Source organism: Hydractinia symbiolongicarpus, chromosome 8, assembly GCF_029227915.1.
Source record: "Hydractinia symbiolongicarpus strain clone_291-10 chromosome 8, HSymV2.1, whole genome shotgun sequence".
NCBI lineage: Eukaryota > Metazoa > Cnidaria > Hydrozoa > Anthoathecata > Hydractiniidae > Hydractinia > Hydractinia symbiolongicarpus.
The window spans coordinates 21,474,923-21,499,513 of NC_079882.1; the positions used below are offsets into that span (position 1 = coordinate 21,474,923).

General features: G+C 32.2%; 2 protein-coding genes across 4 annotated transcripts; both read right to left on the reverse strand.

Annotated features, from left to right (window-relative positions):
- Window positions 1-90: 90 nt before the first annotated feature.
- On the reverse strand, window positions 91-7,793 carry LOC130655448 (uncharacterized). 2 transcript variants are annotated; one of them, XM_057458204.1, is made up of 15 exons: window positions 7,559-7,793; window positions 4,600-4,881; window positions 4,177-4,257; window positions 3,957-4,072; window positions 3,850-3,871; window positions 3,606-3,684; window positions 3,310-3,399; window positions 2,992-3,017; window positions 2,480-2,569; window positions 2,305-2,395; window positions 1,243-1,896; window positions 1,065-1,166; window positions 894-977; window positions 773-817; window positions 91-625 (listed from the first exon to the last, which is right to left on the reverse strand). In XM_057458204.1, the coding sequence occupies exons 2-15, from the start codon at window positions 4,830-4,832 to the stop codon at window positions 443-445; spliced, it is 1,896 nt and encodes a 631-aa protein (XP_057314187.1). In that variant the 5' UTR covers window positions 4,833-4,881; window positions 7,559-7,793; the 3' UTR covers window positions 91-442. The 2 variants fall into 2 exon arrangements, with proteins under 2 accessions (XP_057314187.1, XP_057314188.1); XM_057458205.1 differs by lacking the exon at window positions 7,559-7,793 and having other exon boundaries at window positions 4,600-5,218.
- Window positions 7,794-11,517: 3,724 nt separating this feature from the next.
- LOC130654448 (MBT domain-containing protein 1-like) lies at window positions 11,518-23,666 on the reverse strand. 2 transcript variants are annotated; one of them, XM_057457032.1, is made up of 18 exons: window positions 23,441-23,666; window positions 19,904-19,940; window positions 19,307-19,374; window positions 19,013-19,225; window positions 18,768-18,825; window positions 17,787-17,983; window positions 17,404-17,431; window positions 16,291-16,436; window positions 15,931-16,189; window positions 15,387-15,716; window positions 15,216-15,304; window positions 14,893-15,136; window positions 14,727-14,812; window positions 14,375-14,601; window positions 13,848-14,113; window positions 13,334-13,774; window positions 12,876-13,240; window positions 11,518-12,772 (listed from the first exon to the last, which is right to left on the reverse strand). In XM_057457032.1, exons 1-18 carry the CDS (start codon window positions 23,471-23,473, stop codon window positions 12,629-12,631), a joined length of 3,231 nt encoding a protein of 1,076 aa, XP_057313015.1. In that variant the 5' UTR covers window positions 23,474-23,666; the 3' UTR covers window positions 11,518-12,628. The 2 variants fall into 2 exon arrangements, with proteins under 2 accessions (XP_057313015.1, XP_057313014.1); XM_057457031.1 differs by having other exon boundaries at window positions 17,338-17,431.
- Window positions 23,667-24,591: the final 925 nt, after the last annotated feature.

Consider the following 24,591-nt stretch of genomic DNA (forward strand, 5'->3'; position numbering starts at 1 on the left):
AACAAAAGCAACAATAAAAACAACAAAGACAACAACGATGAAGTCGACGACAATGAAGACAGCGACGGCGACGACGACAAAAAAAATATATAATTTATTAGTCTTTATTTAATCTTTCTTTTTTTCACAAAAAAAACAAAAACAATTTTGCTACACTTTTAAATAATTTACAACAATTTTTAGTTGTTTATATAAATAACTTAATAAAATGTAAATAAATAAATATAAACAATATAAAAAACAACAGCGTTGAAAGTCATTGAAGTGAGGAATTAAATAATCGTCTAAATTTTGCACTTAACAACATCACGATCAATTATTATACGTCTTTGTGGGAAGTCACCCAATCATGACTGTTCCACCGTCATTTAATGTGCGTTCATGCATTTTCTCAATTTAAAGCAATTTTAAATAAGTGTTTGGAAACCACTCTTCAAGAAAATCAATTCGACTTCAATAAATTTAACCAGTTCGCAGAGAAACGAAAAACTGTCACACCAGGATTGCACTCTGTGTTCTCCATCACAGTGTTTTCTGAAATATCTCTTGGTATTGAATCTTCCCCGGTTAAAACGATGGCAAAGCGACGAAGAATCCGAGAAACATTTCTGTTGTTTTCGTTGAACTAAAAAAATAATGTTAATGATATGACCTGCTAAATTAAATGATGTAAATGGATGCGAGCGATGTACGACTCTCGTACACTACAAAACTCATTCTGGCCACCCATAAAATAGAATACGGGAGAAAATCGTTACGATAATCAACTCACTTTGGAAATAGTGGTGAGAAAGCATTCCATTAACTTCCAAATATCCTGAAAAAATATCATACACATTATAATATTCCATAAAAATACAACAGCAGAAAAAAAAATTAAACAGCATACATACTCTGTCTAAATTTTGAAAAGCTTCTTTAGGCGTGTCCATGTTTTCACTCATTATTGCAATGGTATCCATATTCACAATTTGTCCCTATGGTGATCGAGTGATTTATGTTTTTATACAATTCGTTTCGCGATAAAAAAAGAAATGTTGCTAATATTTTTTTTATGATACTACCTCCAACTGTGATAACCACGCCCAAAACAGTCCAGACAGAACAGCTAAATTTCTTTCCTTAGATAAATTTTCCCACTCGTCATCACTCTTGTTAAGTTTATGCTACGCAAGAAAAAAAATAACAGTTATACTTTTGCACATTATCTTGTAAGAATTAAAAGACATAAATTGCAACTACCTTGAATCTTTCGATTTTATTCGAGACATTGACATCGCTACAACGAAATGCTAAATGTTTCAAAACCAACTCGGAAGGCGTCAAATCTGAAGTATTATTGAAGCTTGAAACAGAGACTGCATCGGAATTTCTTCTCAGCTGGAAACTCAAACTTGAATCGATCGAAGCATTGAGTGAAATGCTATGGCTTAATTTTCTGTTTACAGCAGAATCAAACGATTTACCAAGATTAGAGCTTTCGTCTTCTGCGTTTTCATATAGCTTCGAGCTGATTAACCTTTCCTTCAGTCCTTTGCTTTTCTTTTTTCTCAAGTTTATTGGTTCCAACGTTTTTTTCGTGAATATTGATTTGTTATTCTCTTCTTGTGCTGCAGACACAAACGCAACATTAGGCGACGACTCAGCTTTTATTTGTTTATTGATATTTTCTGGCTGATATAAATGCGAGTTATTCAGCTGACCAGTACTACGAACCTTGTACAAATTTGACTTTTCTACCTCCAAGAAATTCTCAACGTTAATGTTCTCCTCCTGCTTGTTTGTATTAAGGTAGCTATTTCTCATGAAACTATAATGAGTTATCCTTGCACATGAACTTAGATCATAGTCGCAACCAATGTATCGAAGAAAGCTTTCACATATCTTAAACACAATCTAAAAAGAAATCAAAATCATGTTATTATTAAGTAGCAAGTGCCCAAAAGTGAAAATCAAATCTATTATTGGAGAAAATTTAACGCTTTTGAACTTGTGTAAACGACGCACAAAAACAAGAAGGCAAACAGTCTAAAGAAAGGAAAATCTAGTTAGGGTAATCAAAAAAAGAACCATTGTAAATTTTATGTTAGTAGAAGCATTTTTTGAGTAGCAAGTTTTTCAATGCGCTTTGGAAAAAACGATGGCCGAGCTCTAGTTAATAGAAAGATAAATGTGCGCGGGATTGATAATGAGAAAGATATTTTGTTTGAACTTTCTCTTCATAGTTGGCCAATCAAAAATTCCACATTTCACGACATGTTAACGTGAAGGGAAAGAAAATGTATAGTAATGATATGGATCTACCTTAGGTATATATTTTAAAGTTCGAGCTTCTTCTCCATGCAATAAATGTCTTTGGCGATTCATGAAATGCTTATAGGAAAACGTTTTTCCACTGAAATAAAAACATTCCAATTAAAAGAAATATTTCTACAACACAAAATGGAACATTCTGAAATAATTAGAGTTATATAGCTACCTCAGTGAGAAGACGACCCACATTGGCTTCACATACAATTCAAAATCCTTCACACAATTGATTTGACCTCTGGTTTGAATTGCCTTCGGTCTGCAAAAATATATTTTAAATAAAATGCCAAAACCATTGACTGGTTGTCCACTCAATATTGACTCTTTCCCTGACATTCTTAACATTTTTCTGGCTGTTCAAAATAAAATTTCTGACATTTTCCTGTCTGTCTATTGCGGCAAAATTTCACACTTTTGGAAACTTAAATTACCCCGAAAAATAAACGAATATGTATAATAGCACAAAAAGAAAATCTTTTCAGTATTTAAAAAAAAGTAAATAATTCTGATTGACTATTTGAACCCAAAAATACAGATATTCTCCTGACATATTAAAGAAATTGATGATATTATGGAAATTTTCCTGATATTGTGGTAAGATTTGATATCTTGATTGACTTTTAAATGGTTTATGTTCAATTGTGGTTTTAGTAAAGGGAGATTATATAACAAGTAGCGTACCTGGTCCTTCTTACTTTCAAAATGGCCTAAATAAAGAAAAGGTAAAAATGTATGTAAAAAACACAAAGTAATTGTTCACGGATATTTTATTAAAAAAATATGACAAATGAACATTCATAATAGTTCGTTTCTTTTAGGCTCTTTTCTTAATAAGTATCCATTCAGCCTTTCTCTTATTTGAACTTCTTACAAAAGAGGAAATTCAGCACTTTTACTTAATATTTGTACTTCTAAGCATGAACATTTTTTTATAAAGGTTGTTTATTCCAATCATCTATAATTTTCTTAATAAGAAATATAATTGAAAAGAAATATTACCTCTTGGGCTGTGCTGCGATGCGAGTATATTAGGTAGCAAGCTATCAAAACACCTGTACGGCCTAAACCTGCATGACAATGTACAGCTACCTTTAAGAGAGAAAATGATAATACACTTACAAGGTATTTTCCTTATACCTTTCAAAACAAATTCTTATTATCGTGAACAGATGACAGAATGCCTTAATTCCATGACTCTATCTGAGCGCAAATTATGTTGCTGAGTTACAAGCAATTATAGTTTTCAGAAAAGACAAAATATTTGTTTATTTTCATGTTCATGTTTCCCTACACACCTTGCCATTGCTGATAGCAAAATCCATCACTTTCACCATGTCTAGAATAGATTGCAGTGAACGGACACCATAGTCATTCCTATAATATGGGTGAATGTATAATACATATTGTTATAAAAAACAAACAAAAAAACAGTAAATAAATACATTTAAACTGAATCTTTGAAAAAATAATAATCCGAAACATTTTGAAACCAATAATTAACTGTAAAAATATATTATATATATAATAAACAAAACTTACCACACAAAGTTGTAGAAGAATACTAAAAAAAAACAATTTATTTATAGAAGAACAGCCTTTGTTTCTCGTCACAAAAACAATCCAGTACATATAATCATGCCTCATACCATTATTGTCCATAAAGTCTTGAGGATTATAAGAAAATCCACTTGATTCCAAACCATAGCCACAAGCTGAATGTTCTCCAGGGAGTTGTAGATTGATGATAGAAGAAATACCAGCACTGCAAAAATGAGAATATTTGTATAAAATGTATATGTATAGAAATTTACAAGAAAGAATAGTGGTTGGAATACATAAAAAATATTAATGGAGCATGTAAAATACCTTTGAAATTGTTTGATGATATTAAACTCTTTAATGGCATTTGTAGATGGTCTAGAAGTGGCTAATATTTCAGAAGTAATCCTATACAGAAAACCATAAACAGTTTACAATTAAAATTCTCTCTGTCAGCATTTTAAATCAGGATACATGAAACATCTATTAACCAAGTTGAGAATACTAGCTATATTTCCTGAACTGCGAAATAAATTATATAAAGATTATTTTCTAAAAGCCAGATAAATTTCTTATCGAATAGTGTCATTTTTGTCATAAAATAATAAACTGGGAAGGCGTAAAAAATTATTGAACACCTTTTTTGACTTGCCGTCTCTCACATCTGAACTTCTGTAGCATTTAAAGCATAAAAATTACACCATTTAAAATTACACCACATGAGTATGAAAATGGTGAGTGGAATCTTACCATGACGAATAGAGTCCTGCAATAGCAGATTCCTCCTCCTTGAACTTTAATGGGTAGCAATATTTACATTGTCTCCCTCCACAAAACATGGAACAAGTAAGACTACTGGGTGCAACATGTCGAATACGTTCCCCAAATGCAGAATACTTTGGAGCAGTTGCTTTCTCATCATTACCACCTGCAGATAAATTTTCATCCAATAACCATTTCACTTGTCCATAATCATTCATCATATAGATTTTTTTATAGATCTCATGAATGTGTTACTGTACAAGCACATTACTAAATTAAAAAAAGAAAAAACTTAGAAGCTAAATAAGAAGAATAGAACAATCACCTCCTCTCCAGCAAACACTTTTTGACACCAGAAGTTACTTACACAATCTGTGTTTATCTACTACAGCCTTTCCATAATTAATTAGGGACACAAGTTAAAATAAAGAATAAAAATTCATCTTATTAAAAACAGTCATGTTAGGAAAGCTTGGACCAACTTTAGGAAATGTATGCTTTGCTACCTACAATGGAAGTCCAACTTGCCCGCTATGATAGAAAATAAAGATGACACCTAATTTTGAAATATTGTATGCGATAAGCTTATCGGATTCCCCCTCTCCCCCCTCCCCCTTTTTTAACAACTCTTTTTGCTATGCTTCATGGTTATGATACTTACCTTATTTCACCTTTCCTGAAAAAGCCTAATGACTCTAAAACAGGCCAAAATATCCTTATCTGAATATACCTTTTTATAAGAATATGCTTTTATGGATTTTAAGTTAACAAAAATAGGTCTATTGTTTAGAACAATAGATAAATAAGAATAATGACCACCCTGGTTGGAATTTTGGTATTCTTATATAAAAAAGGTGTATCATAATTATAGAATCTTTTATTTTGAAACATAGTATATATGGTGATTTTCATGGTTTGGCAGGATGTCTTTTTTAGAATGAATTAAAGCTACTTTAAAACATCTTTTTGTCATTTTGTCAATGAATTACAGAGACTTGTTATTTTAAAACAATATAAAGCAACTTTAAATGTTCGTTTTAAATGTGATGCATATATATCTTGTATTAAATATAATAATGAAATATACACATGTTCATTAAATTTTTATTGATGAGGTGTTACATTGATAACCATGTTAAAGAGAAAGATAAATTTTTTACATTTATCAGTATAACAACACAATAAAAAAGTTTTTACTTGAAAATGAATAAAAACCCTACAGATTCCAGTATATTAATGATGTTATATCTCAATACACCTTTACGATAATTCAGGGAAACTAACACTTCATTGCAGCTTATTTCGTGATCAGAGGAGGTAAACATCACACTATTATAAGGAGAAAATATGTTCTTTGATGATAACCTTTCTTGCCACGTTTTGTTTTTAATGAAAAGTACACATAAGTTGCATCTTATTATTATTAACGTTTCCTGAAAATTTAAAAGAAATTGATACAAAGAAAGTTAAAAAACCGGAGTAAACACGCTTTCGTTTCTAACAAACTCTTATAAAAACAAACCTCCTTTTTTTCGATATTGTAAAATGATGGAGCCGTAGGAATGCATGTACAATTGAATTATCGTAAGATGTAATTGTTGTACATGACATCACTAGGGGTGTAATGAAGGGATATACATGGTTTTTAACCTCAAAGTAAGAACTACAGTAAAAAATTACCATGTTTAGTTTTAGAAGTTTAGTTCTTCTATTTAGAAGGGTAAGAAAATTGAAACTAAATTCCATGATGGTAAATGCTAAATTTACAAAAAAAAAAATTCAATTTGGGACACGGGTGGGTGATTTCTTTGAACATGTCCTACTATTTTAGGCCAAGAAAAGTTGAATATCTGTTCTGCATAATAACCTTGAAAATATAATGCACAGTAATCTTTAGTCCACTTAAATATATATACATATATATATATTATGCGATAAACTAAAAAAATCAAATTGTTCAAATTAAACACAAGTGTTTTCAACTTTTTTTCTTTTAAAATGGGATAAGAAACAAGCCTTAAATACTTTATATACAAATTATAGTTAAAACGTTGAAACAAATAAAAAATATTGGCAAATTTATTACAGTATATGGAGAGATTGACAAACAATGAATGAATAATGATGAAAAATAGTAGAAAATCCCTGTTTTAATTATATACATAAAATCAAAAAACCTGTTCCTTGGCCTTATCTTCATTTGTGGATTCCTTGACACTATAATAATTAAATGCAAAATTAGGTTATGCAAAGTTTTTTAAAAAAATATTTAAAGTTGCATAATGACAGAACAAATCTGCACAAACTAAAGCTTTCTCTGCAGTATCGTTTTGTCATGCAAAAATGCCTTTGGCTTTTTAAAATCCACTCATCCAACATCCAGCAATGTAGCTAGCTAGCTAACATTGCTGGATGTTTGTTGTGCAAGTTGAGAGTACTGACAGCAGCTTTAGTATAGCTAATTAGATAGATAGATAGATGTGCATATTTTACATGGCTAGCTAGCTAGACAACTTTCTTTGCACATTATTAATGTGTTGGGAACAATTGACATGTGCACTACTCCTGTAGATAAAAAGTATAAGCAACAGAACAAAGCAGTCAAAATTTGAGAAACAAAACATTGGCCTTAAATCCAGCTATAGCTATGCCAGCCTAAAATAAATAATCTCAGTGCTTTTTTGAACTAGTATGTGTAAATTATGATAATAGCCATTTACCCCATTTGGTTCTGCTTTTTTCCCTACAAGAATGTGTACAAAAATCCACAGGGTTTTGTTGTAAACACTGGCATGTCATCTCTACATCTCTAGCTAGCTAGCTAGCTAACACGCACGGCTATTAGCTAGCTTCTGGTATGGATAAAAAAATAAAATTAATATCTAGTTATAACACAAAAGGTTACATTTATTGGATTGGGAATCTAGCAATAGTAACAGCCAATTACCTTGGAGACGCAGTTATCTGTGTCGCTGGATATATCACCCCTTCGTCCTGTGTTTGTTTCCATAACATTTTAACTACGCTGTGATACGGCAAACAAGTTAAGCCCAAAATTAGCCAATCGGGGTACGACGTACCCCCATTCATATCTGCTACATCACCTCCGTGAATTTTTTTGTGATTTTTTTTATTTTCGCGCAATTTCGTTAGGAACAATTTTATAAGAAAACTGGAACTAAAAATAGCTTTAAAAATAAGAAGAAAATAAGAACAATGAATTTATCTATTTTCCTGATAAAACACACACAACAATCATGGAGAAACAACTTCCAAGACAAAATATTTCGCAAATACAGTTGTTCGTTGTTGCATATTTTTAATACAAAAAATGTAAAATAAATAAAAAAAAGAACAAAAATAAGAACATGTTAAAACAAAAGAAACACCTTAGGCTAAATTTCCTGGCTCTTGGCTTATGTTACTCAAACTGAAAAACACCTTATGAACAAAAATACGTTTCAGCTCCAAAAGTTCTAAATACTTCTACACGCATACGCTAATACGGAAAAAAATAAAATACAGTGAAATCTCCTGATCTAGTGGACAACTTTTATAGTGAACACTTCTCTACAACAGACACTTTTTTTAAATACGGAAGAAATGACAGTTAAGCTCTCATAACCTAAATGCAGCGGACACTTTATGTCATTTTAAGGTCCCAATTTACCATACGTCCTAAAACTGACCTCACTATTGCGGACAAAGGGTCACATAAAACAGTTCTTGTTAAAAGTTTGTCTATATTTTATTTTAGACAATTTTGTACATTAAATTGTCTCTGTTGTTTTTTTGTAAAGCCTTCAGCCTTGTTTATTTTTGAATAAAAGATAGCATTTTACGATACATTGTCTCTGAGGTCTTTTCTTTCACAAAACCAGCCACTTTAGCGGACACATTTTTAGTCCCGACGGTGTCCGCTACAGAGAGGTATTACTGTGTGTGTTGTAAGGTAATATCGCTCTATTATTAGTAAAGACGAACAACTATATATGGATGGTGCATAGCAAAAATTAGTAATTCAGTAAGCTGTGAGCAACATATTAACAGTTTTGGAAAAAGGTAGAGTTACCGGTTCATTACTACTTTTTGTAACAATCTACCACCAATCTTTGTTTTGCAGATTTGTATAATATATTTTGTAGAAAAGTCAAAGTGTATTTACTGGATGAATCTGTTTGTGTGAGAGTTTGTTCTAATAATATTTGTATTTCTTTTTCTTGTTTCCACCGGATGGATTTTTTTCCCATGTGCACCATACTTTCTCCCGCTTTTTACCATGTCCATACAGGCAGGACTTGTTACTCGAAATTTTGTGGGGTTCTCATCATTTCCCTAGTTTCCTCCCTGTCTAAAATTTGACTCTTTTTAATGCTTTATAACTTATAATAATATGTATATTGTAATAAATAACTATTTTTATTGTTTACTTTTTTAATAGAACAAATTGCCTTAGGAAAAAAACCGTACATTAGGAGCCATGCGAGTGTATCGCACATAGCAAATTTATCATTGAAGCTTTGTAAGTAGCATATTCTTTACTTAGGGCTAAATGGAACTCTGAGTGGGGGATTCGCTATTTTTGAAACTCTTCTATAACCGTTAGAGGTTTATGCACCTTTGACGTGCTTTGAAAGGCTCCAAGATAGCTGGCAGAGTTATTAGGAAACTACCAAAGTTCCTATACCTGTAGTTAAGACCACCAGGAAAATCTCGCTCGCGTATGTATTAAATAAATGCTGCAAAATGTGCATCTTTTTCTATTTATTACGAAAAGTTAATTAGCTGTGTCAGTGGCCTCGTATTCTCCGATTGTTTTTACATCATTTGAGAGTATTGTTACACAAAGAAAATATTGATAGTAAAGAGCTAACGTAAGGTATATTTTAGAAGTCAAATTTCTTATGGTATCGTCCGACAGAAATTGCGTATTGGGATATTGACTGGGGAAGAGTAATTTATAATGTGTCGATGGTGAGGTGAACAGGCTCACCAAGATACTTTAATAAAGTCTTGTAACTGGGTTGCTCAAAAGAAAGTTGAAAAGGCACGAGGATACCAAGGAAGTAGTGAGAAATATGGCGTTCTTAATATTTTTGTTCTCACTATTTAACCCTATTCGGTCCGGAAAGGGTTCGGATTCCGCCAACCCCCCCCCCCCCCTGACGGTTTTTTTTTAATAACTCCTTAACGCTATGATGCATGGCTATGATGCCTACAGAGTTTTAATATTTGTCTGCTAAACACCTGCATGCCAAATGTTCAAGTCTTTGATAATGGCCATTACTCGAAACTACCCCTAAAAATCTCTATGAAACACTTATAATAAAGAAAATATAATAATTCCTGTTAGGATTATCCTTAGACCTTGAAACTTACAACACAACTTTGTATCATCAAGAAGAATCACTTTTTATGTTTTGGGCACGTGATTAATTGATTTCCCGATTTTTTCGGATGTTAACCCGAAAAAACCCCGGTTTTTGGGGCAATTTTTGGCAAACTTTGTGACTTACCTTGATTCAATTTGAACAAGCCTATAAAAAGTTATTAAAGGGGGGGGGGAGGGCGGAATCCGCCTTTCGCTGTCTCGAACATTTTTTACGGCCCTTCAGCCATTGCAATCACCTGTAGGCAAAATACGTTCTATATCTCAAACTCTGTTATATTAAACTTTCGCTTTGTCGAACTATTTTTCCGGTTCCTTCAGCTCATTTTGAGATCTTATCTCGAATTTTTTCCTTACTATTTTATAAAAAGTTTGGTTTATACACGAAAGAGACTTCCGAATGTTTTCCACGTGGTTAAAAAGCAAGAAAAACTTTTTGCTGCGCTTAAACCATCATCAAGAAAACGAAAAAAAAAATCAAGGATGGCGAATTCAAGCAACTTGACAGTGTTGTTTCCAGGCGGTTTCTTTTAAAACGAAGCCAGAATGTGCCTTTAGATAGGCTAATGGTCAAAGAAAAAGCGAATGTATTTAAAAAAGCTTGGTGTATCTGATTTCAAAGCTTGACGGTTGGTTACATAGATGGAAAAAATAGCATATATTTTGTCTTTTTTCTATTTCTCGTTTCGGATAAATAGTCTAAGCAAGAACGTAAACTTTCATAAACAAGTATTTCGCTATCTCGAAGTTTAAAGGCTTTCGACGCTCGGATATCTCGACCCCTAAGAGATCGAGATGTCGAGCGTTGACTGTACATTATTTAGAGCTAATAGCCAAGATAAATTCCGCAAAGTAGGCAGAAGTTAATTAATCGCAAAAATAAGTTACGCATTTTTTCTTAAAAAATTATAGGATCGCAAAAATACTTTACATAAAAACACATTCCAATCGCTAACATTAGCGTCATTTTTCTACTTTGACTCGCCAGAAAAAAATAATCTCGATTTGTGTATGTGAAATCATTTACATTTCTTATGAAGGAACCCATCACTAGCTGAAGTTCGAACTACAAAAAACCCAAAATTAATCTTTTAAATAGATCTTCATTCTTCAATTTGCATTTAAACTATATTTTATACTAAAGGAATTTAAAATTTTCATATTTTTGTCACTAGGAATTTTAGATCTGTTGATATCTGTTGATTCAAACATATGCTAAGATAACACTCGTTTACTTCAATTCATCCTAAAATTTTGCTCATAACCCATTGGGATCTCTGTACGTTGGTTTGCAATAAAATTTTATCAATAATCATAAGAGGCCTATGCAAGCTTACCTACTCAATTATATTGCTAATGAATTTTTAGATCCTAAGCTTTTGAGCCATCGCCAAAGAATATAAGGGCTGTCACGACCAACTGCGTCATATATACTGATATGTTGATTGTCTTGACAGTACACGAGCTAAATATCGACTGCGGTACCAGGAAAATCAACGAAGAAAAACTAGTGAAGGTGTTTAGCAAAAGTGTTTTGTATTCTCTGTAGAGCAGGTACAAATATGTCCACATTTATTCATTAAAAACTAAATCAACCTATATTCAATTTTAAATTCAGTAATTTTTACAAGCAGTCAATCTTCTTGAAATACGAATTAAGTTCCAGTAAATGACACAAGTGGAGTGGAGAAAAAGAATGGAGGAATCTCCTTGCTCACATGGATATAAATTATTATATTTCTTTATTGACAAACATCTTATCAAAAATAAACCTATGAGTTGTATTTTACTTGAGAAAAGTACAAACAGAAATCTTTAGCAGTTTTTTAACAAGTCTTATATTATCACAATAGTATTCTAGGAACAAATTGATTTTAACTGTGAAATTCTCTTGTAAAAAGCTCGCATTTATTTGTAGGATCCAATAAGCACTTCGGACATTTCAAGCCAGAAAAAAATGACAGGAAAAAGGGGAGGAAAATATAAACGTCAATCTTTATAGTAGAAATAAAATCGCAAATAATATATTCAATAGTTTGAATATTTTAGGAATCTGATCAATGGTGTAAATTTCGGAGAATTGAAAAATAAATTTAACAAAACAATCAGGCGGACAATTATTAGAGAGCTTACTTTCTTATATAAAAATACAACCCACTGAAAGCAGGAGCTGCAAATAATTGCTAACGAGCTCCGTCTTCAGTAATTCATACTGGCGTATATAGCAAAATTATATACAACACTATTATCCCAATATTTATACTACAGTTTATTGGGACTTTTCTCACCTTATTTACATCGTACAACTATAAGACATATTTCACAAAAGCATACAGCGAGCGTACAACTAATTCTTGAAATCAACTTTGATATCAAAGGCAATATCGCCTTTGACATACTGAAAAGATTCATATTCAGCATAGAGCTAGGTGTCTAGATAGTTACTGATATATGAAAATAGTTACTTAGGAATATATACATTAAAGAATGTCGTTAAAAAGCAAAACTAATAAAAAAGCTCGTAATCTTGAGAATATAATAATTATAGCAATCAGGACAAACAACGGCAGAAGAAAAACAAACAACAAAGGTGAAACACAATTACAACCACTGTTTTAAATACACAACTCAAGATGACGACGTCGGGATTTGCCACATCTTTTTTAGACTTTGCAATGCGTCCTTTAATTTCGTAATAGGTCCAAGTTTGTTCTCCGTTAACGATTCCAATTCGTCAAAAGATAACAAGAATAGGGCTTTGCCGTCAATTTCCTAAGAAAACGAAGCATATTAATAGGTTATGTGGAAAGGTTACACGAATTGCTTCGATGAATTTTAACATAAGAACGTATAAGTGTGAATAAACAATGGTTACCTGTTTCTGAAAGGAAGGTGCATGCGCAGGACAACCAATAGCAGTCATAAAATCCATTACTTCTTGCACCGACCATTCTCTTGGGTCTTTAGAACTAAGAAACTCCTGATCTAACAAATTCAATGGATCAATTCCGCGATCAATTGAGGAAGATGAAGGATCACAAGGCGAATCTATAGGAGCCGTCGATTGAGTAGTTGAACTAGTAACAGTTGAATTCGATGCAGTCAGTTGTTCTACATGAATCGAGAATTCATCCATGCTATTATCTTTTTCATCTTCAGGAATCATATTGTCGTCATCTAACAGAGTTTTGGTGTGGTGCTCCTGGGAAATTCCACGCACTGATGACGAGCCATCGTTAACTAAAAAAAAAAGAGTATATATTACGGAAATAATCGACAGAAATGATCACATACAACCCCAAGCAAGGTAAATTACTAAAATGGTAAACATACATATTGAATGACAATCGTTATCACACTTTCCAGATGGAAACCTGTCTTCAACAATCAAATATGGACAGCATTGCAACATCTCGCATATTCTCTGCAGATATTTCGCTAAAATACCAGATCGACTCGGTCCTCTGATTCTCCTTAAAAACCTTTTACCATTTTTACCTGTTATTTCAAGGCAAACAATATTGTCTAATTTTAAGTCTTTATGCTTTTTCGATTGGTAAAATTCTCTACTAAACAATTCTAACAGTTGGTTAGGGTCTATAGCTGCATTAACAATGTCAAGTAAACTCTTTCTAATACAGTTCTGATGAGGCGGTCCATTTAAATATCCGCTAATACTGTTCGGTAACTTTCGAATTTCATCTGGATTTAGAAACGGTCCACATGCACATTTTTGGTTAAATGCAAATTGCACATCACTTCCCTTTCTCATCTCTAAAAACCAAACAAAATGTAGTATCAAGTCAGAAAAATTGAAAAAGTTCTGCTTCATATGAACAAAATATACCTCTCAGATTACCAAATCTTTGTCTTTCAAAAGGCACATTTCCCGTATTGGCTGTTAGTTTTAACTTTCCACGCTTGCCACCTGCTTTACCACCTTTTCCGCCTTTCCCTGTCAATCCTCGGCCTGCAGGACCTCTCGGTGTATGCGTTTTATTAAGAGAACCAGGCGGTCGTCCGACCCTACCATGGCTTGAACCTCTTCTGGCAATAGTATTTGACGCTTTTTTCATCCTTAACGTATCTAAGACGGGATCTGGTATCAGTGAACTAAAATAAAGCAAAATAAAGCATCATAGTGTGAAGTCACTTTTAACCCCAATCTTTTATTCTAGTTTAGGTGTCTCTCTATTAACTTTAGTCTATCCTTAATATAGTATAGTATGTCAACAAGGCATTATTTATTTTCATAAGTTAAAACTATTTTTAATTTATCATGACCTCCTTCCACCATTAAATTCTCAAGGGTGGAGGGAGATGGGGTTCAACCCAAAAGAATGCTAGACATGGCACTTAATAATGCTCACATACCCAGGTGGTTGCAATGGATGTCCGTTTTTTTCACACCAATCAACTGGGAATAAATCAAGTGTTTCGTGGCTAACCCACTGGTCAAAGGTGGAATCCCAACCGTCAAAATGAACCCTTAAAAGGCAACCATGCGTGGCTACAATCGTTGCGGGACAAATAAATGAGGGTTCTCTGAGATCAACTGCTTCAACTTTGGTCCCTATTTCGAATGGAACAACTCTTCTTTTCTAAACATAAAAAAATAAACAGCTGAGTTATAAAAAAACCCTAAAATCATCGTTCAATAACAAGGCAAGGACGCTAACGAATTAGTAAAATGCAACATACTCCTAAAAATGTTTATACAACTTACCAAGTGTAGAAACAAATGTGATGGTGCTACAACACTTTCTGTTTTTATTACATATTTATTCCAATCAAATGGTTTCCCTGCATAATCTATAACAATAGAATAGAAGTAAATTTTAATCTCCCACTAGTTCAAGTTTGTAAAAAAATAAACAAGGGCGTAAGCTTACCTCTTGGTGGTGTTAAGAATACTTTGTGTTGTTTTGCCCAACCCACGGGAAATATGCTAGTACTTGTAGAATGACAGATAAAAAATGTTTCTTGAGAGTCTAAACCAACTATAAAATAATTGAACTGGAGAGTTTTAACAATAGAAGCTACTGTTAAACACAATGGATTACGAGGATCAAGAGCCTCAAGTTTCATGCCCACTTCAAACGAACCAGCATCAGAAGGAGGGGTGCCCATCGATTCCTAGGATGGAAATACATCATTTTAAGGTATGTTGAAAAAGTTGATTAGATTAATGAAAATAATTTTAAGATAAGCATACAGGTACAAAGCATTCTTGTAATGCATCGTTGGACTCGTGTAGATCCTCAGCGAGAAATTCATTCCAATCAGTCAATGTATGTTGCCACCCTGGATTACACAAATATGAAATAAATATGTATACATGAAAAAACATATTCGATATCAAAACTTTTGCGTAAAACGTACATACCATGAGGAGGTGATAAGGTATGGCCAACTAACTGAGACCAACCTACTGGATGAATATCATTGGAAAGAAAATGTGACCAGTAATCACCAGCTGATTCGTCCTCCAAACCATCATATCGTAAGCGCAATCGATCACCAACGATGTCAATAATTGTTGCAACACACATTGAAATCAAATTATGCTTATCACAAACTTCAACTTTGCTTCCAATTTCAAATTTATTATAATGTCCTTTTCGTACTCTGTCCATAAAATCAGATGATAACGTTCGTGCTCCTGACAATTGTTGAAATACAAACTTCTGCCATTCAGCAATAGATTCTTTCAACTCTAAATAATCGTGGTATGATGGTAAAATGGTAAAATAATAAAAAGATTCTCACTAGATACATTGCAAGATACATTGCACAACAATAAATTTGGAAATGTATATTTCTGACTCTGACAGGATGTGGACTATGACATGTACAGCAATAGTCAATGCAAGAACTGACTATAATAACGCAACTTTTACCATACCAAAGAATAGACATACTATACATACCTGGTGGAGGTACTAATGGTCGACGTGTCTTGTAACACCATCCAATTGGATGTATAAGCTTGGAACGAATATCAATCCAAAAATCTGAAACATCATTATCATAACCAGCGTATCTTAACATTACCATGTTCTGATCTGCGTTTATTACTGTTCCAAGCCAAAACGAAACATCAGTTTCTTTTGTCAAATCTGAATGGTCATTAGTTACTTCCACTTTCATTCCAACGTGAGCTTCCGTCAGTGATGGGGCTTTCACAATCTAAGGATTAATTAAAATAAATCATGGTTTCAACAAAATGCAACAATTTCCAAATCACAAAACACACTAAACAGAATTGTCAGTGAATAAAAGATTCTTACATGCTTAAACAACCTTTCAGAAGCAGGTTTGTCGTTATTTTGTGCCAGATATTCCTTCCAATTAAATTCTTGATCTATCCAACTCGCAGTATTGCTATTCTCAGTAATTTCATTTATAAAATCATCACTGGTTGATGGTAATTCATCTAAACAACAAACCTCATATATGAAATTTTAGATGATCATTATTAAATAGTGAATAAATTACTAGTTTTTTTTAGAAATATTATCTTAAAATATACCTAAAATTGAACGAAAGAACTGAAAACACAATGAAACTATTAACAATTAAGCATGTTTTAAATTATAAGAGGGTTATGCCATGAGCTGCTTTAATTGAAATACGATTTGAGCAAAATGTTATTGAAACTAATTTAGGTTACTTTAACATTGTGCATGAATATGACAAATGGTTTTGCTTAATGATATCAAAATGACATTAACTCATTAATTCATATTATAGATAAAGTTCATAGTATCAAGTTTTAAAAACATAAACAGGGGATCAAGACTAGTTAAAAAAAGAAGTAAAGGGTCAAGACCTATAGTTCTTAATTTAGGGTAGAGAGGGAATTTTCCAGGAAAATGTACTAAAAAAGTATACACAAAGCTAAACAAGGTTTGTTCTTTTTTTCTTTGCATGAATTCCCAACGAAATTAGTTTTTTATTCTTTTTCTTACAAACCCTGTAACTCTAATGGTTAACTTTTGAGAGGATTCTTTTACATTGCTCTTCACCGTTTTAGTAGAATGAACCAAAGTGTACTTCATTTAATCAACTTCTATACAGGAGGGTAAAAATCTAACGATGTAATTACGAAATCCACACAGCTTTAAAAGATACTTCAAATTTCTGCAATCTTTCGTGATTAGAATTTTAATAGGCTTTTTAGTTTTTAGGCATTTAGAGATGCCTATAGTATACCGTGAAGGTCTTTTACAAGATTTTATGCATTAGGTTAAATTATTTAATAATGGTACAAAATTGTACTTTAAATATTCTAAATTAAACATTTATATATATTAAATATTAGTAAGAATTAATACCTGTTTGCGGTTTATTTTCATTTATTGAAACTTGTTGCAAAGTAGATTCTAAATTTGACATTGTACCTGTATCTAGCTGTGCTTCAACCTTAACCTAAAATAAAAAATATATAATACAACACAGTGCATAACCACAACACAGGTCTTTGTTAATTAATCACGATTTTTGTATCAGCAAACCTGTTGTTGTGCCATTTTTGCCATAACTGATAAGGGTTTATAAAATAAACTTTTAATTTTAAAGTACGCAATCCTTCACCGTATTTCTTAAATCACAAAATCATAAATTTAGCTTAACGTTATACTTGTCTACCATATTTGAGGCAGGGTATGATATTTTGTCTACGATATTGTCACATGCATGTTGGGTGCATGGCCGTCCACTATACACTCAATTTACAAAGCCCGAAACAAAATAAAAAAAGATAAAGAAAAAAATAGGTATATACTTTTTTAAATTTAATAGCAGGACGTTGTATTTTCCTCTTGTTAGGCCTATTCAATGTGGAAATAGCAACTCTTGTCCCCGGTCCTTTTTTCTGAAAAAGTGCTGAATATTTCTTTGAACATTCCATTTTACAGAATCTTTTACTTTTTGAATAAAAATTATCTTGTAATCCAACCACACCACAATATTCACATTTACCTGAAAAAAAATTATGCATGATACAATATCATTTAAATTATTTAAAATTTAGCTAACGATTGATAACATGTTGGGCCTATCAATGTGTAAATGTGAATTGTTAAATTTTTTTTAACATTGTAATGGTTCTCCAGATTTTAAAGCAAAATTATGTTGCCGCTGTTGATGTTGTTATTTGATAAATTACTAACATTTTTTGGTTTGGATAAAACTGGCACAGACAATTACTGAAAGAGGAACAAGTGATAATACTGTATAAAGCAGTATAGCCAGAGGAAAGAATTTTGTGGTGTATAAATGTAAAATAAATCTTGTAAACAAGTGCTTTCGATGTCTAGGCTCTCTTAGTTATTACTGCCATATGTATACTTAGTTGAACAGAGAAAAGAAATACAAATAATAATAAAGACAGCAACTTAAACCACTTGGCCATACAAGTGGTGCAGAATATCAAAATAATGTCATAAAGTTTTGTGGATACCACTCTTTCAAATACCTAGATAAGAAATTAATTTCTCAGATAAGAAAAAGACTAAGGAAAAGCTAATATTGGCTATAAACCTTTTAAATACTAAAAAAATTTAAACGAACAAAAATTTTTTTAACTTGTCAAAAACATCTTTACATAAGAAATTGTTGTTGGTAATTTTTTTAATTTCTCCTTGTTAAATTTATATAGATCTGAGCTGAGTGTGACTGAACTACTAATTCCTGATGGTTATTAAGGGGGTTCTTTTATATAATTTGGAAGGCTTGGGTTTATTATATTTCATTGTATAAATACCAGTGCCGTCTTCTGACTCATAAGCCTCCACATCACCACCTTCAAACAAACGATGTTCCTAAATAGAAAAAAAAAATAAATAAATACTTTGCTTCTTAACAAAATACTGTATAAAAAATTAATTAGTGATTCAACCCAATGATCAAGCCTTGTGCTTACATTACATTAGGTTACATACTAAATTTGCTATTTTGATTATATATTAAAATGTATAAATTTGCAATGTCACAATAATTCAAACTCACTGCTTCTTCAAAGTTATCCACATCATTTTCTTCAGTTGGCTCTAAACTAACATTCTCCTTTTCATTAACCATTGAAATGTTTTGGCCATTCTCTGATGATTCTACAGTATCATTATGTTCAGGCATAATTTCATCATGAATCTCATTGTGTGGGTCATCGGCATTGTAAAACCCAAACATATCATGATCCAGGTCCAATGAAGGAGCATGAAACTACAGAAAACATTAAATTACAATCCATCCATGGTTATACAAATAAATGAAGAAGAACACATGCATATTTTAACCACTTACCATGACATTGGTATCTGTAATGTCTGTTGGTGTGTTTAAGTTTAAGGAACTACCTCTTAACCCATCATCTAAAAATAGCAAATAATGCTCAGTCCATATAATGAAGCGATATAATTACGAGAACAAATTACATTATTTTAGCTTGTAGGGAAGGTTTATAATTTGGAAGAAAATAGTGTTATTAAGCTTTACATTCTAAAAATTGATATGACAACATTTTGGGTTTTAGAAAAACTACAAAATTATAACAGTATTAGGATGAACTGCAGCATCACTTAAACATATTTACCATTATTTTTTTTTTACTTTTGCTTTTTTACATTGTCCATTGCAAAAATACTGTCACAACTGCCAGCCTTATTTTTGTAATGCCGTGACAACAAAATTTCCCATTGTACTTTTTGTTTAATAGCCGCCTTGATGGTGCCAGAAAAATTGAAACACTAAATTATACTAGCATTTTAAAAAATATCACTTAACTAATTATATAAATACTAGTGCATATGCCACCAGACAGAAACAATCTTTTCCAGTAACTTTTCATGCCTGGTATGCAATAGAGAAAAACCTTAGTATTAGATAAACATAATGACTTACCCAAATGGTTAACATTTCCAGATGTTGGTGGGTCAAGCTAAAAAAATATTTTATATATAAAGTATTTTCTATTTATCACAAGTTGACTAGTTTAGTATCATATTGGACAAGCTTCTACTTTCCCTTAATTCCTAAAAAAATTGTTTACCATTTCACATAATATGCACACATAAACAAATCTTTTGCAAACTGATACTTCAATCACGGGCAGAATTAAATAATTGTCAATATTTTGAACAATGAAAATAGCTTTAAATTTGACATCTTCCACTCGGCTCACTGCTAAAACACATTATGCAATGTTATTGTTTACAGTGCCTTTGGAGAATGTGAAATATGCATATTTAGCCATTAAAATTTGCATTGGCATTCAGTACTGCCGACGTAATTACCAATGTAAAATACAAAGATTGTTGCGTTGGCAAAAAATTTGTCGACATAATTTTTTTGTGAAACTTTAAAAAAACAACAATTGTGGTATTGTTTGAGCTACTCCCACTCATTGCCACTGAAGAAAAATTACACTAGTCTAGCCTCAATACAAGGTGAATGGCAAAAGTTTTTGCCAGCCGAAAAATTTCACTACAAAAAATATTGCCGACGTAATGCAGACACAAATCAGTTGAAGTGTAGTCACGTTTCTCACGTAAAAAAAATTCCAATTATAAGGGCTGCATATTTCGACGAGAGTTAGCTATCTGGTTATCAACAAAGAGAAGATAAGGATCATGCATAAATATAAAAAAAATTTTACCATTAAACTTTTTGATTTAATATCATAAAATTAACAGCATCAATTTTTCCAAGCACTGTTTTCTGGCACGTTAAACAAAGTTGCTTACGAGTGTGTACATAATTTTTGAGGCCCTGTCACTATCACAAATTCATCATTCTAGTATTTGATTTCAGTATATGCATAGTGATAATACGTTTGTTATAAGAATTCTTAATAAAGAATATGAAACCAGAAGTGGTTCCAACAGGTCTAGTTTTTTGTTATTATAACAGAAAAGCACCTTAATTGCCAGCTCCGTTTGTAATAAAAGGGTTTATTTTGTTAGCATTCTTTGTAACAAAAGTTTTATTCTCAGAATGTACATTTCCTTAAAATTATTATTATTATTATTGAAATCCTTACAGGATTAAAAATAGTTAATAATGAAGAATGAAGGCCTATCAATAAGAAAATAACATCAGAGCAATAAATCGCTCCCTCAAGGTTACAATAATTTAAACTGGGCGAGCAATTTGAATAAATAGAATAGGATTATAAACACATATTTTATCACAAAATCTTTTTTATTTATTTTATTTAACTTATTTTATTTAACTTATTTTAGTTATTTTTTACTGCAAATAATAAGAAAGAGAACATTGATTTCCATGTGAGATGATTTGATATTGTTCAGCTAGTAAAACTTTTTTTGAAATTGGGGATCAATGGAAGGCTCAGCTACAGTACTGTGAAAAGGTTTGTTAACATCATGTTCGTGTAACAAGGGTGGTGCACACGAACCACAATAAAATCGTGGTCTTTATGTATAACAAACATTCAAACATTTTATCGTGGCCACCACGCTAATATTATTATCTCCATGAAGGATTGTGTGTCCCACGATTATTTTCACGAGCTCCTTGATTTTTATAGCCAGTATAATTTAATTTTTTTTCTTTTCAAAAAAGTCTTTCATGAAAGTTAATTTGTTTGTTTCAGGTTTTATCAATTTAAAAAAGCATATTCGTAGTTTTTTCTAGGTGTATACTTTTTCGTCATGGACGCGATTGTATTTTTACGACATGTCATTTGTCTAGAAAAGTTAAATTTATCTGCAGCAATCGATGTTAACAAATCTTTTCACAGTACTGTAGTTTCTTATTTTTCAGAATTGGGTGAGCCTTTGCGTGAGCAAGAGCAATTGATCTTCCCATATTGATAGGCCTGAGAATGTGTAGCAGGTATGTCTTAGTTACTTTACTGTCTACATCACAGTAGAGATAGCTTTTACAGAGGACAAATAATTTTAATGATAAAAATTTTGGTTAGCTAAAACATGCTGCAGTTGGTAAAAAAATTAAAAAAAACATTAGTCAAAGTAGAGAAAGTTGAAAACTTATGTTTTTTAAAAGAATAAAAAGAGTCAGCTTTAAAAAAATGTCCCATTGCCTCTTAATCTTATGCTACATGGTCCTATATGGTCCTGCTTTCTTAAAAGAATGTGTGAGCATGTACAAAAAAAACACAAACTTTCATAATTTTGAAAAGTCATCTATAATCTGAATTTAGGTTCGAAACATGGGTGTACACTAGTTCTGTAGTATTCACTGTGGCAAAATTTGAAATAGTCTTTGGTCTCCTGTTTGAGCGGTTGCTTCAATAATGACAGTTGTAGCATTAAGAAAAGGGGCTGGCTTTAACATTCCTAAGCCTTCCCACTTTTTGTATTTTAACAGTAGTATATACTTCAGTGAACAAGTTTCTAGCTTTTATACAAAGCTTGAAGACCCCAGTCAGTTAGGGACAACTGCAAAGTAGACTATGACATCAAATTAGAATAGTAGCTTAGTTAGGAGATTTTCCATACATTAGGAGATTTTTTTCTTTTTTCAGGGTTATCTCAACCACCATGTCTAGGAACACTAGGTTGTCGGGGTTAACACTAACGCATCTCTTTTTGGAGTTTAGTTGGTCGTAAAACAAAGAAGCCTTTTCACAGGATATTAAATTAAAGCAAACTAGACAGCACAAATAATAAAGATAAAAAATAAATATATTGATTTTTGGGTATTGCAAGTCTATTTGATAGAATGTGATTATGCTGTATAATAGCGATAGGCAGCAAAAACCATGTTGATAGCCTAATTAGGAGAGGAATTGCCTGAATAGTTTATTGTAGACTAATTAAACTATCATAAATAGCAGTTTTCCCTAAACAGGCAGTTGGTTAAGGGCCATCTTCAATTAAGTTCAGCCTCTATGAAAGGCAAATTGGCTGGTTAAGGGGTTAAAACAACTTGTCCTTAAATGCAACATCAAACTTTATTTAATGCACTAAACTTTAAGCTAAAAAATATTCTGTCTGACTTCACAATGGAAACTGCAAAGAAATCTTTTATTCTTGTTTCAATTGCAATTGAAACTAATTTTAGTGTTAAGGAAAGTACAGGATTGTCTTCAATTCAATTAAGAGACAGATCCTGTTTGGAGGTTACTAAAATAAAGTAGACGGATGTCTTTTAATTGGGATGCACAGCAGTTAGGAGACATGGTTCAAAATAATATTTTTTGAAAAATCACAGCAATGCTTTTTTTAGTCACGAGAATGTGGATAATCCAGCAATACTAATTAAATTTCTACATACTAGTAAATCACTAAATTGTTATGCTGGCAAAATAATAGACAAAAGCGGAAATAGATGGACGTTGCCGCCTCCCACGTAATTTGAACAGTGCAACAACAAACGAGATCAGAGCTAAGTAAGGGACCGTTCTTCTTCTAGGAAAGAAAAAGAAACGCACTTGAAGAACTTTTCTCTTACCCCTAAAGCATCAGATGCGCCCAGTGTATCCATATACTACAATATAGAGAGTTTTCACCATAGTTTTTATGGAAAAAATTTAGATTAAAGATTTCCCATAACAGACACATGCAAGCGCCGTCGTCCCCAGTTAGATTCCAAAACAGGTCAGAAATATTTTTGCCACGATCGGCGACTAAGCGGCAATGATGAAAGTTGAAAGCAAAGCCATGTTTGTTTTCCTAAAAGTTATAGAAGTTACAGAACAAGTATTAGAATTTTAAATACTAAATCAACTTAAATGATAGACAGAAGTATTTAGTATTTTCATAGCTTTTGTGATAAAACTTGTTTTTCTTTTCACATTATATCGCGATTATAGTATGCTTGCTAGCCTGAAATAAAATTCAACAATAATCAATACTAAAATTTTTACTGGCGTGGCGTATAAATTAAAGACGTAAATTAATTGGGACCAAACAAACAAACAAACGTTTTATGAAGCATCTAACGGTTGTCTAATACAATGGCACCTTAAAACATAAAAATACTTAATGCGAAATAATCAGGAAAAATGTTTTTGCTGTAAGAGAAAAGTAAGGACGTATAGCATGGCATGCTCTAAAATCCGGTACGTAAAATGATCTCTTTTAAAAAATTTGTTTTAGGACTGAACCGTGGTGAATGCGAATACAAAACAAAACAATCAAACGAAATGGCTAGCTAGTAGTATGTATAGTAGTACTCAAAAGTTACATCAATGATCTGCGCTATCATTGTGTGAAAATTTATGCCATCTAGTTTAACCTTTTATGTTTTTCTCGAAACGGAACAATCAAACTCATATTGTGAGAAGCCATACAATTTTTGTCTATTTAAACAATTTTGTAACCAGAATCTTAATTTTTGAGTTCCTGTGGCCATCATTATCATTATCATCATCATCTAGTTTAGCCCAACACCTTGGTCCCCTTCCCCATGTGTGCATATCAATCACAAAATGATATGTCACCAGTAGGGCATTAAAAGACAAAGGGCGTAAAAAAGAGCGTATTAAACTAGTAGCTATCAACTTTGTCCCCAGGACTATTTTTTCTTGCTGGCAATATAGAAGGGAATAGAAATTATCTTCTCCGCCGTAAAAAAAAAGAGAAGGGCGAGGTTGTAGGTTT

Coding starts and splice junctions, on each gene's coding strand:
- LOC130655448 (XM_057458204.1), bottom strand. CDS start 4,832: ATGATGAATGATTATGGACAAGTGAAATGGTTATTGGATGAAAATTTA. Junction 3,872..3,956: donor AGACTTTATGGACAATAATG/GTATGAGGCATG, acceptor GTTTTTTTTTAG/TATTCTTCTACAACTTTGTG. Junction 1,167..1,242: donor ATAAAATCGAAAGATTCAAG/GTAGTTGCAATT, acceptor TTTCTTGCGTAG/CATAAACTTAACAAGAGTGA.
- LOC130654448 (XM_057457031.1), bottom strand. CDS start 23,473: ATGGATACACTGGGCGCATCTGATGCTTTAGGG. Junction 15,305..15,386: donor TACCTTATCACCTCCTCATG/GTATGTACGTTT, acceptor TGTGTAATCCAG/GGTGGCAACATACATTGACT. Junction 14,813..14,892: donor ATTCTTAACACCACCAAGAG/GTAAGCTTACGC, acceptor CTATTGTTATAG/ATTATGCAGGGAAACCATTT.